The 14,269-nt window shown below is 43.1% G+C and overlaps 1 protein-coding gene across 1 annotated transcript in view; it reads right to left on the bottom strand.

Moving 5' to 3' along the window:
• LOC115438135 (F-box/WD repeat-containing protein 7-like) overlaps positions 1-14,269 on the bottom strand; it is an 82,579-nt gene that overhangs the window by 37,290 nt on the left and 31,020 nt on the right. Inside the window, exons 6-7 of the mRNA XM_030161545.1 lie at positions 10,732-10,868; positions 8,463-8,576 (exon numbers count right to left, since the gene is read on the bottom strand). Coding sequence (XP_030017405.1) covers positions 8,463-8,576; positions 10,732-10,868 — 251 coding nt within the window. The remainder of the gene's footprint in view (positions 1-8,462; positions 8,577-10,731; positions 10,869-14,269) is intronic.

The following is a 14,269-nucleotide window of genomic DNA, read 5'->3' as shown; positions in this document are numbered from 1 at the left end:
GACCCACAGCCCCCCCCCATACCCACATACATTAGACCCACAGCCCCCCCCATACCCACATACATTAGACCCACAGCCCCCCCCATACCCACATACATTAGACCAACAGCCCAACCCCAACCATGATTAAACACATTTTCTACACAGTAACTCACTTTAAGGACCCGCGGGTACCCGACCCCTGCAGGACTCTGACACACATCCAACACCATGACCTTCTCTTACAAGGACACACATACGGTAGATAACTGTGGTGTTTTTAAACCACTGTTTTCTTTTCCATCCCTATGCAGAACAGGAATGTATTACTTTTTTAAAAGCCCCCTTTGGTCTGTATGTGTGCACATGTGTGTTTTATTCGACTGTATATAAGTCCAGGAATAAGAACAGGTCTGTTATTCAGTACAGGGATAGAATGTGTTCCTACTGTCAAACTCAGGTTTTGCTGACACACAAAATAAAAATACAATTTTGGGAGTAAAAAAACCTGCTCTCTTTACACACAAAACACGTACTGAACCTGTGGCCCAGGAACCCTGGTATGGACCGACCCGTCCTACCTGTACTGTGGATGTACACGTCAGGGATCCAGCGGTACCGGCAGGCCACACTTCAGTCCATACCAAGGTTCTCGGGCCACGGTTTCGGTACATGTGGTTTTTTTTTCCCAAAATGACTTTTTTTTTTTTGCTTGTCGGCAAAAACTGAATTTCCCAGTAGGAATAGGGCTGGAAAAAAAATCATACCAAAATCATTTTTTTTTCATGTCAGACAATATAGATATGTATGACGATAGAAATCCAACCCCTATTTTTGTCCAGCTTATACTTTGTGTTCCTCATCAGTCAGTTGTGAAGACATCAGAAGGTTACTTAGATTTAAATCTGATTTATTTTCTGTCAGAGGATGAACATAACAGATATACTGAAGAACATTATCCAACTGTTTCAAATAAATGACACAGGTCCATATATTTAAAATTCAACTACAAGTCTGAGCAGCAAGAAAACGCTTTCCAGTTTGAAAAGAGAGCACAAACTAAACAGACCAAACAGGCCCAGTATCTGTGTTCTTTGTCTGTGGGTGTCTGTACAACCACAGCTCCCACTGCTTTAAGAACCTGCTCACACAGTCAGTCTCACCACAGCTCTGACCTGTTTTGGATTCAACACCGTTCTTCAGTTTAGACAGGACTGAAGCTAATGCTGTCACTCATCTGCCTCTGTCTGACACTCAGTGGGCGGAGCCACGGTGACATCACGTGCAGACCCTCTATTCATCTAAATAAAATCTGATTGATTGACTTTCTGCTCATTGCACTCCTGGATACATGCTAATGGCACTTCATTTCCATCTACTTGTACACGTGTAATGGCAATAAATTTGAATCTGAAGAACAAAACAAACACATTAAGGTCTAAAATGAAACAAACAAACGCTGACAAAACTAAATTACATCATAATCAGCTCCACTTGATTAGTCTAAATTCTACAAATATCAACATTTATCTGGTTATAGACCAGAAAAACTACATTTATGAACAAGTGAAACTCCTAGAAGCACACTGAACAGTAGTGTCAACAGACAGTCAGTGTTTCTATGTTCATTATTAATGCTGAGTGAAGGAACTGGATTTACATGAGTCGCCTGAAATGTTACAAACAGACTGAACCCTGGTCATCCCCTCAGGTGATATGTGTGTGTGTGTGTGTGTGTGTGTTATTGTGTGTGTTATTGTGTGTTCACACACACACACACACACACACACACACACACATAGGTGCAGGTCTAAACTCAGACCAGAGCAGGTGTGTCTGCTGAAAGAATGTTTACCGAAACCAGACACAGACAGTGTGTGTGTGTGTGCATGTGTGTATGTGTGTGTGTGTGTGTGTGTGTGTGTGTGTTCCACAGTCTGCTGGTATAAAGCAGGTTGAGAAAAGTAAAAGGGCGAGTCACTGAGAACAGACCAACCAACAACCTGCATACAAGGAGTGACTGAAAAGTTTGGAGTCTAACATGGACAGGATTCAGATATGCAGACCAAATGTGGTCCATGAAATCTGTCACATATGTGAATCCTATCCACTACATGTCTTGGTCAGATCAGTCTTTTTCCTGTTTTCCAGCTCCATGAACTTTGTGTATCCAGTGTTTCCTGAAAAATGGACAAACTGGAGTATGAGGCTGATTAGACTGTGGATGAGACTGAGGTCCAACACTATCAGCCTGAGACCAAGGAGCAGGAAAACTGGGGAAACATCCAAACCTCTAACCCTGACCCTGTTCCTAACCCTGACCCTGTTCCTAACCCTAACCCTGTTCCTAACCCTAACCCTTTTCCTAACCCTAAACCTGTTCCTAACCCTAACCCTGTTCCTAACCCTAACCCTGTTCCTAACCCTAACCCTGTTCCTAAACCTGTTCCTAACCCTGTTCCTAACCCAAACCCTGTTCCTAACCCTAACCCTGTTCCTAACCCTGTTCCTAACCCTGACCCTGTTCCTAACCCTGTTCCTAACCCTAAACCTGTTCCTAACCCTGTTCCTAACCCTTACCCTAAACCTGTTCCTAACCCTAACCCTAAACCTGTTCCTAACCCTAACCCTGTTCCTAACCCTAACCCTGTTCCTAACCCTAACCCTAAACCTGTTCCTAACCCTAACCCTGTTCCTAACCCTAACCCTAAACCTGTTCCTAACCCTAACCCTGTTCCTAACCCTAACCCTAAACCTGTTCCTAACCCTAACCCTGTTCCTAACCCTAACCCTGACCCAACCCCACAGAAGTCAAAGGTCGTACACATACTTGCTGACAGCCTCATACTCCAGTTTGTCCATTTTTCAGGAAAAGTGTTCATGGACCACATTTGGTCTGCATGTCTGAATCCTGTCCATGTTAGACTCCAAACTTTTCAGTCGTCCCTCATAAACCCTCTCTGAGGTTCAGGTCCTTCACATATTTCATGTACACCTCAGTGGTTTGGTTTTCACAGGATGTCCTGCTTTTTCACATTTTTACCCCTCAGCCAACTCTGACCAGAGGGCTGTTGGGATGGTTTTGTCCTCTGTCTGTCTGTCTGTCTGTCTGTCCATCTGTCTGTCCATCTGTCTGTCTGTCCATTCTGTCTGTCTGTCCATCTGTCTGTCTGTCTGTCCATCTGTCTGTCTGTCCATCTGTCCGTCTGTCTGTCTGTCTGTCCATCTGTCTGTCTGTCCATTCTGTCCGTCTGTTTGTCTGTCTGTCCATCTGTTGGTCTGTCCATCTGTCTGTCTGTCCATCTGTCTGTCTGTCCATTCTGTCCGTCTGTTTGTCTGTCTGTCTGTCCATCTGTCTGCCTGTCCATCTGTCTGTCCATCTGTCTGTCTGTCCATCTGTCTGTCTGTCCATCTGTCTGTCTGTCCATCTGTCTGTCTGTCCATCTGTCTGTCTGTCTGTCTGTCCATCTGTCTGCCTGTCCATCTGTCTGTCTGTCCATCTGTCTGTCTGTCCATTCTGTCCGTCTGTTTGTCTGTCTGTCTGTCCATCTGTCTGCCTGTCCATCTGTCTGTCCATCTGTCCGTCTGTCTGTCTGTCTGTCCGTCTGTCTGTCTGCCTGTCCATCTGTCTGTCTATCCATCTGTCTGCCTGTCCATCTGTCTGTCTGTCTGTCCATCTGTCTGCCTGTCCATCTGTCCATCTGTCTGTCTGTCCATCTGTCTGCCAGTCCATCTGTCTGTCTGTCCATCTGTCTGTCTGTCCATCTGTCTGCCTGTCCATCTGTCTGTCCATCTGTCTGTCTGTCTGTCCGTCCGTCTGTCTGTCTGCCTGTCTGTCTGTCCATCTGTCTGTCTGTCCATCTGTCTGTCCATCTGTCCATCTGTCTGTCTGCCTGTCCATCTGTCTGCCTGTCCATCTGTCTGTCTGTCCATTCTGTCCGTCTGTCTGTCTGTCTGTCTGCCTGTCCATCTGTCTGCCTGTCCATCTGTCTGTCTGTCCATTCTGTCCGTCTGTTTGTCTGTCTGTCTGTCCATCTGTCTGTCTGTCTGTCCATCTGTCTGTCTGTCTGTCTGCCTGTCCATCTGTCTGCCTGTCCATCTGTCTGCCTGTCCATCTGTCTGTCCGTCTGTCCGTCTGTCTGTCTGTCTGTCCGTCCGTCTGTCTGTCTGTCTGCCTGTCTGTCCATCTGTCTGTCTGTCCATCTGTCTGCCTGTCCATCTGTCTGCCAGTCCATCTGTCTGTCTGTCCATCTGTCTGTCTGTCCATCTGTCTGCCTGTCCATCTGTCTGTCTGTCCATCTGTCTGCCTGTCCATCTGTCTGTCTGTCCATCTGTCTGTCTGTCCATCTGTCTGCCTGTCCATCTGTCTGCCTGTCCATCTGTCCGTCTGTCTGTCTGTCTGTCCGTCCGTCTGTCTGTCCGTCTGCCTGTCTGTCCATCTGTCTGTCTGTCCATCTGTCTGCCTGTCCATCTGTCTGTCTGTCCATCTGTCTGTCTGTCCATCTGTCTGCCTGTCCATCTGTCCGTCTGTCTGTCTGTCTGTCCGTCCGTCTGTCTGTCCGTCTGCCTGTCTGTCCATCTGTCTGTCTGTCCATCTGTCTGCCTGTCCATCTGTCTGTCTGTCCATCTGTCTGTCTGTCCATCTGTCTGCCTGTCCATCTGTCTGTCTGTCCATCTGTCTGCCTGTCCATCTGTCTGTCTGTCCATTCTGTCCAACCACACTATGGTATATTACTTCCGTGCGTCACCAGCTCAGCAGGTTTTCAGAGCCTGTCCATGCAGATGCAGGTGTAATCACATTACTATTTCACTGTTCTTGGTCTTAAAAGACATTTAAACAAAGACGAGGAGGACATGAGTCAACCATTTAGAGCAGCTACTGCATTCCCAACCAACAGAGGTGAACTACTGCAGCAGGTCAGATGTGTTTGACTGGTGTCAGTGACACACCCAGACTGGACCAACCAGTCCACCTGCTGGATCCTTCTGCAGTCCCACACATGACCTCCTGTCTCTGATCTGAAGTCACATGGGTCTTATTCAAAAGTCAGTCTGTCTTTCTGTTTGTACAATAAAACTAAACTTGCCTGTGTATAAATGTAATATCTCTCAACTTAAAACACAAGTTTTTAAAGAGATGAGAGAGAAAACTGTTTGTCCGACTGCATTAGGTTTGTTTTGTTTGACTGATGTGATCCAAATTTACTCTAAAAAGTCACACAACTGTTTACTTATGAAGAACAGACCAAGTGGCCCAAGGATTTACCAAAACAATGCAAGGAAGAAACGTTGTGTCGAGGAATTTCTTATGTTCGGTGAAAAAGCAGAAACCTCTCAACTCCTAGTGTAACTCCTGAACATAAGGCATAGCGTGAACCTGACAGTGTTTTCAGCTGTGGTCTCCTAAAGCGTTCACATCTGCAATCTGCAACATGTAAGGGCACATGTACAGGAGTCTGGCATTTCCAAAAATATAACATGTATACTATGAAAGCCAAGTGGTCTGTGGAATGAATTTTCTCATGGTGAAACTGTCCTGCGTTCCTTTCATATAATGAGTGCAGTGTGTTTGTGCTTCTAGAAGCTGCTTCAGCCTTTTGAGTCATGGTCGGTAAAACTTTAGAAGACTGACTTTGTTCTTGTAGGTTGAGTCCAAACATTGCAGACAGTGTGTGGTGCATGGCTGGCTTCATAGTCACTCTCACAGCTGACTTGACAATGTGTACGTTTACAAATGGATCGCTGGTATTGTCTCCAAATGTATTTTGGGTAAAACCGTCATGAAGAGCCGTCCACAGATGGAATCATCCACCACCGGTGAACACAGAGTGCAGACATGTGGATCTGAACGGAGGAGGTCAGAAGAGGCAGTTACAGGCACAGAAGTGGAGCGACAGAACGCAAGGAAAAGGAGAAGAGAGAGCAGGAAAAAGACTAGTTAAGGTGTAGGACCCTTTTTTTTTGTCTGTCCAACTCCTAATCCTCCTGGAGATGAACTGGAAACCACTATCAGTGACTGAAGCCCCCCAGTACTGACCCCACAGACAGTCAGATGTCCAGGTTTAATTCACACCATCACTGACAGTGTGTGAGTGAACTGGAAACTGTGGACAGGTGCACCTGCAGAGGGAACTGGGAAGTCCATACGGACTGGACTGGGGCTGGGGGTGAAGAGTTCATAAGACCAGGGGACAGTCCTGGTACTGGACCAGCAGACCCCCCCCCCCTCATCTGTGCTGCGAAGGGAAGTATCAGATACTGAATAAAAAAGCAGCAGGCCCATTCTCAAAATAAAAGCTCATTAAAAACCAACCAGCAATTTTTTCCACTGAGAATGAGCGAACCAAGAAGATGGACGTACGGCGCAGAGTAAATGAGTTCACAGAGCGCAGGCTCACCGTGTGCCCTTTAAACAGAGCTGAGTAGGTCCACTACTGTTTACTGTACAGAGGGAATGCACATCTGTCACTTCCCCCCAGGCCACGCCCCCAGGCCACGCCCCTCTCAGTCAGACTGAGCGGCAAAAACAAAGCGGCTCAACATGGCGGAGTATAGCAGTAACTGCAGCCAGAGCAGAAAACTGTGGAATATCAGATGAAATTAAAGACAACTGGACTGGACATGGATCCATCCAAGCTACCAAACAACCAGTGTTCTACCAACACTGATCTGGGACAGAAATCACCTATCCTGACATTTAGATGAACCTGAGTTCAACGCCGGGAAAATCCCCAATGCAAAGGCTGAAAGCATCCAACAGACCCAGAGCTGTGTCCATCCTGGTCCTGGTTCATTAGAGGATTCCAGCTGGTGAGTGCTTTCATTCAACATACTATTGTTTTGGAGGTTTTGTGTCAGTGCAGATGCATTTTGTTGGCGGTGATTTGGGCGGTAAAGGCCCAGCAGTAGTGCTCACAGTTCACTACTGATTTACTGGAGTTGAACCCTTAGTACTGACCCAAGTGAGTGGATGATCTACTGGTACTGTGGAGATTTAAGGAGAGTTCACATCAAATACTGGATCCAACACAGATCCAACAGCTGTGTGCTAGAGGAGCCCCTGATCTGGAAAACTAGGTTAGCCTCAGTTTAAGCTAGTTTACAAATCATGTAGAGCACAAGGTTCACAATCACACAACTGAAGACACAAACGATTCAGTTCTGAAACATAGAACTAAATGACAGATGCTAACATGAAGAGCTTTACTAAGAAGGAACGTTAGCCAAAACCAGATGGAATTTAAGGGATGAGTTTACACCAGAACACAGCACAAATGAACGTTAGCTGACACAAACACAGGTTTGGTTGTCTGGATTCCAGTTCTGTCTCTGAATTGCAGCGATCCATCTGCTTCTTCTGTCTGTGGCTTTAGGTCTCCGCTAAAACCAGAGCTCCCAGTGCTTTTAAACCTATTTGTGCGATCAATGGCACAACAGCTTTGACCCATTTTTTAGATTGTTCTAAAGTTTTCACAGTATTCAAGACAAAGCTGCTACTCATCTGCCTCTGTCTGACACTCAGTGGAGGTAACTGCGGTGACTTCCACTAGCGCTGACGTCACGTGCACACCCTCTATCTGTGATTGTACGTGAACTTGTGGGGCGCCGTGCCAACTTTCTAAAACGTTGTAGCTGTTGATCCAGTATCCTGCTGTGCTGTCAGTAGCTGAAGTGTTTGGTTTCAGTGTTTGTCAGACTGATGTGATGTTCATGTCCATTTGATTGATGTCAAAATGACGTGGTCGCTGTCCGTGGTGCTGAACCCTTACTATTCCATTCTTTGAGTTGTGTGTCAAAACTGTAATATCGCCTGTAAGAGCCGCTGTTGTGTGCATGTGTATGTTGTTAAGTGATGCAATTACAAACTTTATTAGGTTTAAAGGGCCCGGTCATGTGCACCGCCCCCAGCCCCGGACTGACATGTTCCACCACTGCATGAATATACAACAGCATAAAAATGACCACATCTAGAAGGTGCTGGTTTTCAATAAGAGCCAAAGAAGAGAAACCCAAACCTGAAACGAATCAGATAATTGAGCTAAAGCACAAACATTCGCACAGCTCCGACAGGAAATACACTAATACATACACATGTGATTAGAAGGAAGCAAACCAATCCATTCCACTCCTATCTAATCAAACTACACTGTTAGTGCTTGAGTCCTTTCATTAAATAGAAAGTGGATCTAACTCAGAAGTCTGCAGATAAAGTGGGATAAAAGTACTATATATAAACTGACCTATATATGTGTGGTGTGTGTGCAGAGCTGCACAAATACTGGGACGCTGGAGCAAAACAGAAACACATGATTTACAATTCCAATGTGGAAACACTGGCACTGCCTTTGAGCTGAAGTGAAGAAAAAGAAACAATCTACATAATCAATAAGTCTGCAGAGACACACACACACACACACAAATAAATAAATAAATAAATAACTACATCAGTCAGTTCCGACCCACACATGCAGTGGGGTTCCTACCTTTCCAGTGATGGCCGACCAGACTTTAAGTGTGTTGTCGTCAGAGCCGCTGACGATCAGGTCACCGCTGAACTGGAGGCATGTGATCACATGATCGTCATGACCCTTTAGCACCTACAGAGAAATGAAGAGTTTCATTGTGTTCATAAATACTCCATTACATTCAGTGGACAATGGAAACGAGGACTTTGAAGCAGACAGATGAGGGACTCTGCCGTTTCCATTTTTAACCACATTTCACAGTTAAATATGGTCCTTTTTCTTCCTCTGCAGGTCTGACGGCCGTATTTTCACATCATGTTCCTGTCCAGTCATGTTTCTACATGGGAGGAGTTTTGACGTTTGTGATAAACTGGGATGTGTGATCAAAGTTCAGTGTGTGGTTCAAACTCTGGTGGTTCTGAAGCTCCATCAGCTCATTCAAAGCCTTTTGGATTTCCTGGAAACAGCAGAGTCACAAAGCTGACCATGGGGCCTGTTCTGCAGAGCTCATGTCCAGTGTGTTCCACCCCAGGTCTTTTATTGATTTATTTATTTAGTATTGGGATCCCATCAGCTGATGCAGGACATCAGCTGTTCTTCCTGGGCTCTTCCCATTCCAAACACACATGCAGGATCCATTTACAAGCATAAAAACTATGGGATTCACCCTGAGATGTCCTTCTTCAGAACACTCAACAGTCAGACAAAACTACGGTAACAATTATAGCAATACTGCAGGATCAGATAAAAACAACTCAGACAAACAAAAAACTAAGTAATAATATTCAATAAATAAGTGTAAGTGTAATTGTGTGTGTGTAGGTGTGTGTGTGTGTAGGTGTGTGTGTGTGTGTGTGTGTGTGTGTGTGTGTGTGTGTGTGGGGGGGTCAGAGCGACGTGTCAGCTGGGTAGACAAGAGACTGGGGCTTTGGAACAAATTAATATTCAGAGTGTTTCTAATGTGTACCATGGGTTCTCCAGTGTTTCTAATGTGTACCATGGGTTCTCCGGTGTTTCTAATGTGTACCATGGGTTCTCCGGTGTTTCTAATGTGTACCATGGGTTCTCCAGTGTTTCTAATGTGTACCATGGGTTCTCCAGTGTTTCTAATGTGTACCATGGGTTCTCCGGTGTTTTTAATGTGTACCATGGGTTCTCCGGTGTTTCTAATGTGTACCATGGGTTCTCCGGTGTTTCTAATGTGTACCATGGGTCCTCCGGTGTTTTTAATGTGTACCATGGGTTCTCCGGTGTTTTTAATGTGTACCATGGGTTCTCCGGTGTTTCTAATGTGTACCATGGGTTCTCCGGTGTTTTTAATGTGTACCATGGGTTCTCCGGTGTTTTTAATGTGTACCATGGGTTCTCCAGTGTTTCTAATGTGTACCATGGGTTCTCCGGTGTTTTTAATGTGTACCATGGGTTCTCCGGTGTTTCTAATGTGTACCATGGGTTCTCCGGTGTTTTTAATGTGTACCATGGGTTCTCTGGTGTTTCTAATGTGTACCATGGGTTCTCCGGTGTTTCTAATGTGTACCATGGGTTCTCCGGTGTTTTTAATGTGTACCATGGGTTCTCCGGTGTTTCTAATGTGTACCATGGGTTCTCCGGTGTTTCTAATGTGTATCATGGGTCCTCCGGTGTTTTTAATGTGTACCATGGGTTCTCCGGTGTTTCTAATGTGTACCATGGGTTCTCCGGTGTTTCTAATGTGTACCATGGGTCCTCCGGTGTTTTTAATGTGTACCATGGGTTCTCCGGTGTTTCTAATGTGTACCATGGGTTCTCCGGTGTTTCTAATGTGTACCATGGGTCCTCCGGTGTTTTTAATGTGTACCATGGGTTCTCCGGTGTTTCTAATGTGTACCATGGGTCCTCCGGTGTTTTTAATGTGTACCATGGGTTCTCCAGTGTTTCTAATGTGTACCATGGGTTCTCCGGTGTTTCTAATGTGTACCATGGGTTCTCCGGTGTTTCTAATGTGTACCATGGGTTCTCCGGTGTTTTTAATGTGTACCATGGGTTCTCCGGTGTTTCTAATGTGTACCATGGGTTCTCCGGTGTTTCTAATGTGTACCATGGGTTCTCCGGTGTTTCTAATGTGTACCATGGGTTCTCCGGTGTTTCTAATGTGTACCATAGGTTCTCCGGTGTTTCTAATGTGTACCATGGGTTCTCCAGTGTTTCTAATGTGTACCATGGGTCCTCCGGTGTTTCTAATGTGTACCATGGGTTCTCCGGTGTTTCTAATGTGTACCATAGGTTCTCCGGTGTTTCTAATGTGTACCATGGGTTCTCCAGTGTCCCCGTTCCTCCAGTTGTTCTCGATGCGGTGTTGTCTGATGTAGGCCGACTTCCACGGACTGACGGCAGCACCTGGCCTCACACATGTCCTCCTCCAAGATGAACTATACTGGGATATACCTGAAAGGAAGTACAAATACACAGATGAACTATACTGGGATATACCTGAAAGGAAGTACAAATACACAGATGAACTATACTGGGATATACCTGAAAGGAAGTACAAATACACAGATGAACTATACTGGGATATACCTGAAGGAAGTACAAATACACAGATGAACTATACTGGGATATACCTGAAAGGAAGTACAAATACACAGATGAACTATACTGGGATATACCTGAAAGGAAGTACAAATACACAGATGAACTATACTGGGATATACCTGAAAGGAAGTACAAATACACAGATGAACTATACTGGGATATACCTGAAAGGAAGTACAAATACACAGATGAACTATACTGGGATATACCTGAAAGGAAGTACAAATACACAGATGAACTATACTGGGATATACCTGAAAGGAAGTACAAATACACAGATGAACTATACTGGGATATACCTGAAAGGAAGTACAAATACACAGATGAACTATACTGGGATATACCTGAAAGGAAGTACAAATACACAGATGAACTATACTGGGATATACCTGCAGAAATAAGGACAAATACAACTGTAGTACTGTTCAGTTTACTAAAGGAACACACTCAGCTTTTCTGGTTGGTTTTGTTTTTTACATGATGCTAACATTACTTAGCCTCGTTGGTACGGCTGCAGTGTGATGCTAATATTAGGTAGCCTCCTTGGTACGGCTGCAGTGTGATGCTAATATTAGGTAGCCTCGTTGGTACGGCTGCAGTGTGATGCTAACATTAGGTAGCCTTGTTGGTACGGCTGCAGTGTGATGCTAACATTAGGTAGCCTCCTTGGTACGGCTGCAGTGTGATGCTAATATTAGGTAGCCTCCTTGGTACGGCTGCAGTGTGATGCTAACATTAGGTAGCCTCGTTGGTACGGCTGCAGTGTGATGCTAACATTAGGTAGCCTCGTTGGTACGGCTGCAGTGTGACGCTAACATTAGTTAGCCTCGTTGGTACGGCTGCAGTGTGATGCTAACATTAGTTAGCCTCGTTGGTACGGCTGCAGTGTGATGCTAACATTAGTTAGCCTCGTTGGTACGGCTGCAGTGTGACGCTAACATTAGGTAGCCTCGTTGGTACGGCTGCAGTGTGATGCTAACATTAGGTAGCCTCGTTGGTACGGCTGCAGTGTGATGCTAACATTAGGTAGCCTCGTTGGTACGGCTGCAGTGTGATGCTAACATTAGGTAGCCTCGTTGGTACGGCTGCAGTGTGATGCTAACATTAGGTAGCCTCGTTGGTACGGCTGCAGTGTGACGCTAACATTAGGTAGCCTCGTTGGTACGGCTGCAGTGTGATGCTAACATTAGTTAGCCTCGTTGGTACGGCTGCTCAGTGCTGGAAGTGAATCTCAGCTGACTGGCAAAGCGCCCAGAGGGAAACACACACACACACACACACACACACACACACACAGATACTGCATTGCGCTGTATTTTCTCTGTTTGTTCTGTATATTTTCTCTGTTTGTTCTGTATATTTTCTCTGTTTGTTCTGTATATTTTCTCTGTTTGTTCTGTATATTTTCTCTGTATTTTCTCTGTTTGTTCTGTATATTTTCTCTGTATTTTCTCTGTTCGTTCTGTATATTTTCTCTGTATTTTCTCTGTTTGTTCTGTGTATTTTCTCTGTATTTTCTCTGTTTGTTCTGTGTATTTTCTCTGTATTTTCTCTGTTCGTTCTGTATATTTTCTCTATATTTTCTCTGTTTGTTCTGTATATTGTCTCTATATTTTCTGTTTGTTCTGTGTATTTTCTCTGTTTGTTCTGTATATTTTCTCTGTATTTTCTCTGTTTGTTCTGTATATTGTCTCTATATTTTCTGTTTGTTCTGTGTATTTTCTCTGTTTGTTCTGTATATTTTCTCTGTATTTTCTGTTTGTTCTGTGTATTTTCTCTGTTTGTTCTGTATATTTTCTCTGTATTTTCTCTGTTTGTTCTGTATATTGTCTCTATATTTTCTGTTTGTTCTGTGTATTTTCTCTGTTTGTTCTGTATATTTTCTCTGTATTTTCTGTTTGTTCTGTGTATTTTCTCTGTTTGTTCTGTATATTTTCTCTGTATTTTCTGTTTGTTCTGTATATTTTCTGTTTGTTCTGTGTATTTTCTCTGTATTTTCTCTGTTTGTTCTGTGTATTTTCTCTGTATTTTCTCTGTTCGTTCTGTATATTGTCTCTATATTTTCTGTTTGTTCTGTGTATTTTCTCTGTTTGTTCTGTATATTTTCTCTGTATTTTCTCTGTTTGTTCTGTGTATTTTCTCTGTATTTTCTCTGTTCGTTCTGTATATTTTCTCTATATTTTCTCTGTTTGTTCTGTATATTTTCTCTGTATTTTCTGTTTGTTCTGTGTATTTTCTCTGTTTGTTCTGTGTATTTTCTCTGTATTTTCTCTGTTCGTTCTGTATATTTTCTCTATATTTTCTCTGTTTGTTCTGTATATTTTCTCTATATTTTCTCTGTTTGTTCTGTATATTTTCTGTGTATTTTCTCTGTTTGTTCTGTATATTTTCTCTGTATTTTCTCTGTTTGTTCTGTATATTGTCTCTATATTTTCTGTTTGTTCTGTATATTTTCTCTGTATTTTCTCTGTTTGTTCTGTATATTTTCTCTGTTTGTTCTGTATATTTTCTCTGTATTTTCTCTGTTTGTTCTGTGTATTTTCTCTGTTTGTTCTGTGTATTTTCTCTGTATTTTCTCTGTTTGTTCTGTGTATTTTCTCTGTATTTTCTCTGTTCGTTCTGTATATTTTCTCTGTATTTTCTCTGTTTGTTCTGTGTATTTTCTCTGTATTTTCTCTGTTCGTTCTGTATATTTTCTCTATATTTTCTCTGTTTGTTCTGTATATTGTCTCTATATTTTCTGTTTGTTCTGTGTATTTTCTCTGTTTGTTCTGTATATTTTCTCTGTATTTTCTCTGTTTGTTCTGTATATTGTCTCTATATTTTCTGTTTGTTCTGTATATTTTCTCTGTATTTTCTCTGTTTGTTCTGTATATTTTCTCTGTATTTTCTCTGTTTGTTCTGTATATTGTCTCTATATTTTCTGTTTGTTCTGTGTATTTTCTCTGTTTGTTCTGTGTATTTTCTCTGTATTTTCTCTGTTCGTTCTGTATATTTTCTCTGTATTTTCTCTGTTTGTTCTGTGTATTTTCTCTGTATTTTCTCTGTTCGTTCTGTATATTTTCTCTATATTTTCTCTGTTTGTTCTGTATATTGTCTCTATATTTTCTGTTTGTTCTGTGTATTTTCTCTGTTCGTTCTGTATATTTTCTCTGTATTTTCTCTGTTTGTTCTGTGTATTTTCTCTGTATTTTCTCTGTTCGTTCTGTATATTTTCTCTATATTTTCTCTGTTTGTTCTGTATATTGTCT

The sequence above is a fragment of the Sphaeramia orbicularis genome, chromosome 18 (assembly GCF_902148855.1).
Source record: "Sphaeramia orbicularis chromosome 18, fSphaOr1.1, whole genome shotgun sequence".
NCBI classification, from domain to species: domain Eukaryota; kingdom Metazoa; phylum Chordata; class Actinopteri; order Kurtiformes; family Apogonidae; genus Sphaeramia; species Sphaeramia orbicularis.
Note: the sequence above shows the minus strand (reverse complement) of the source record. Positions and strands in the feature narration are given on the sequence as shown.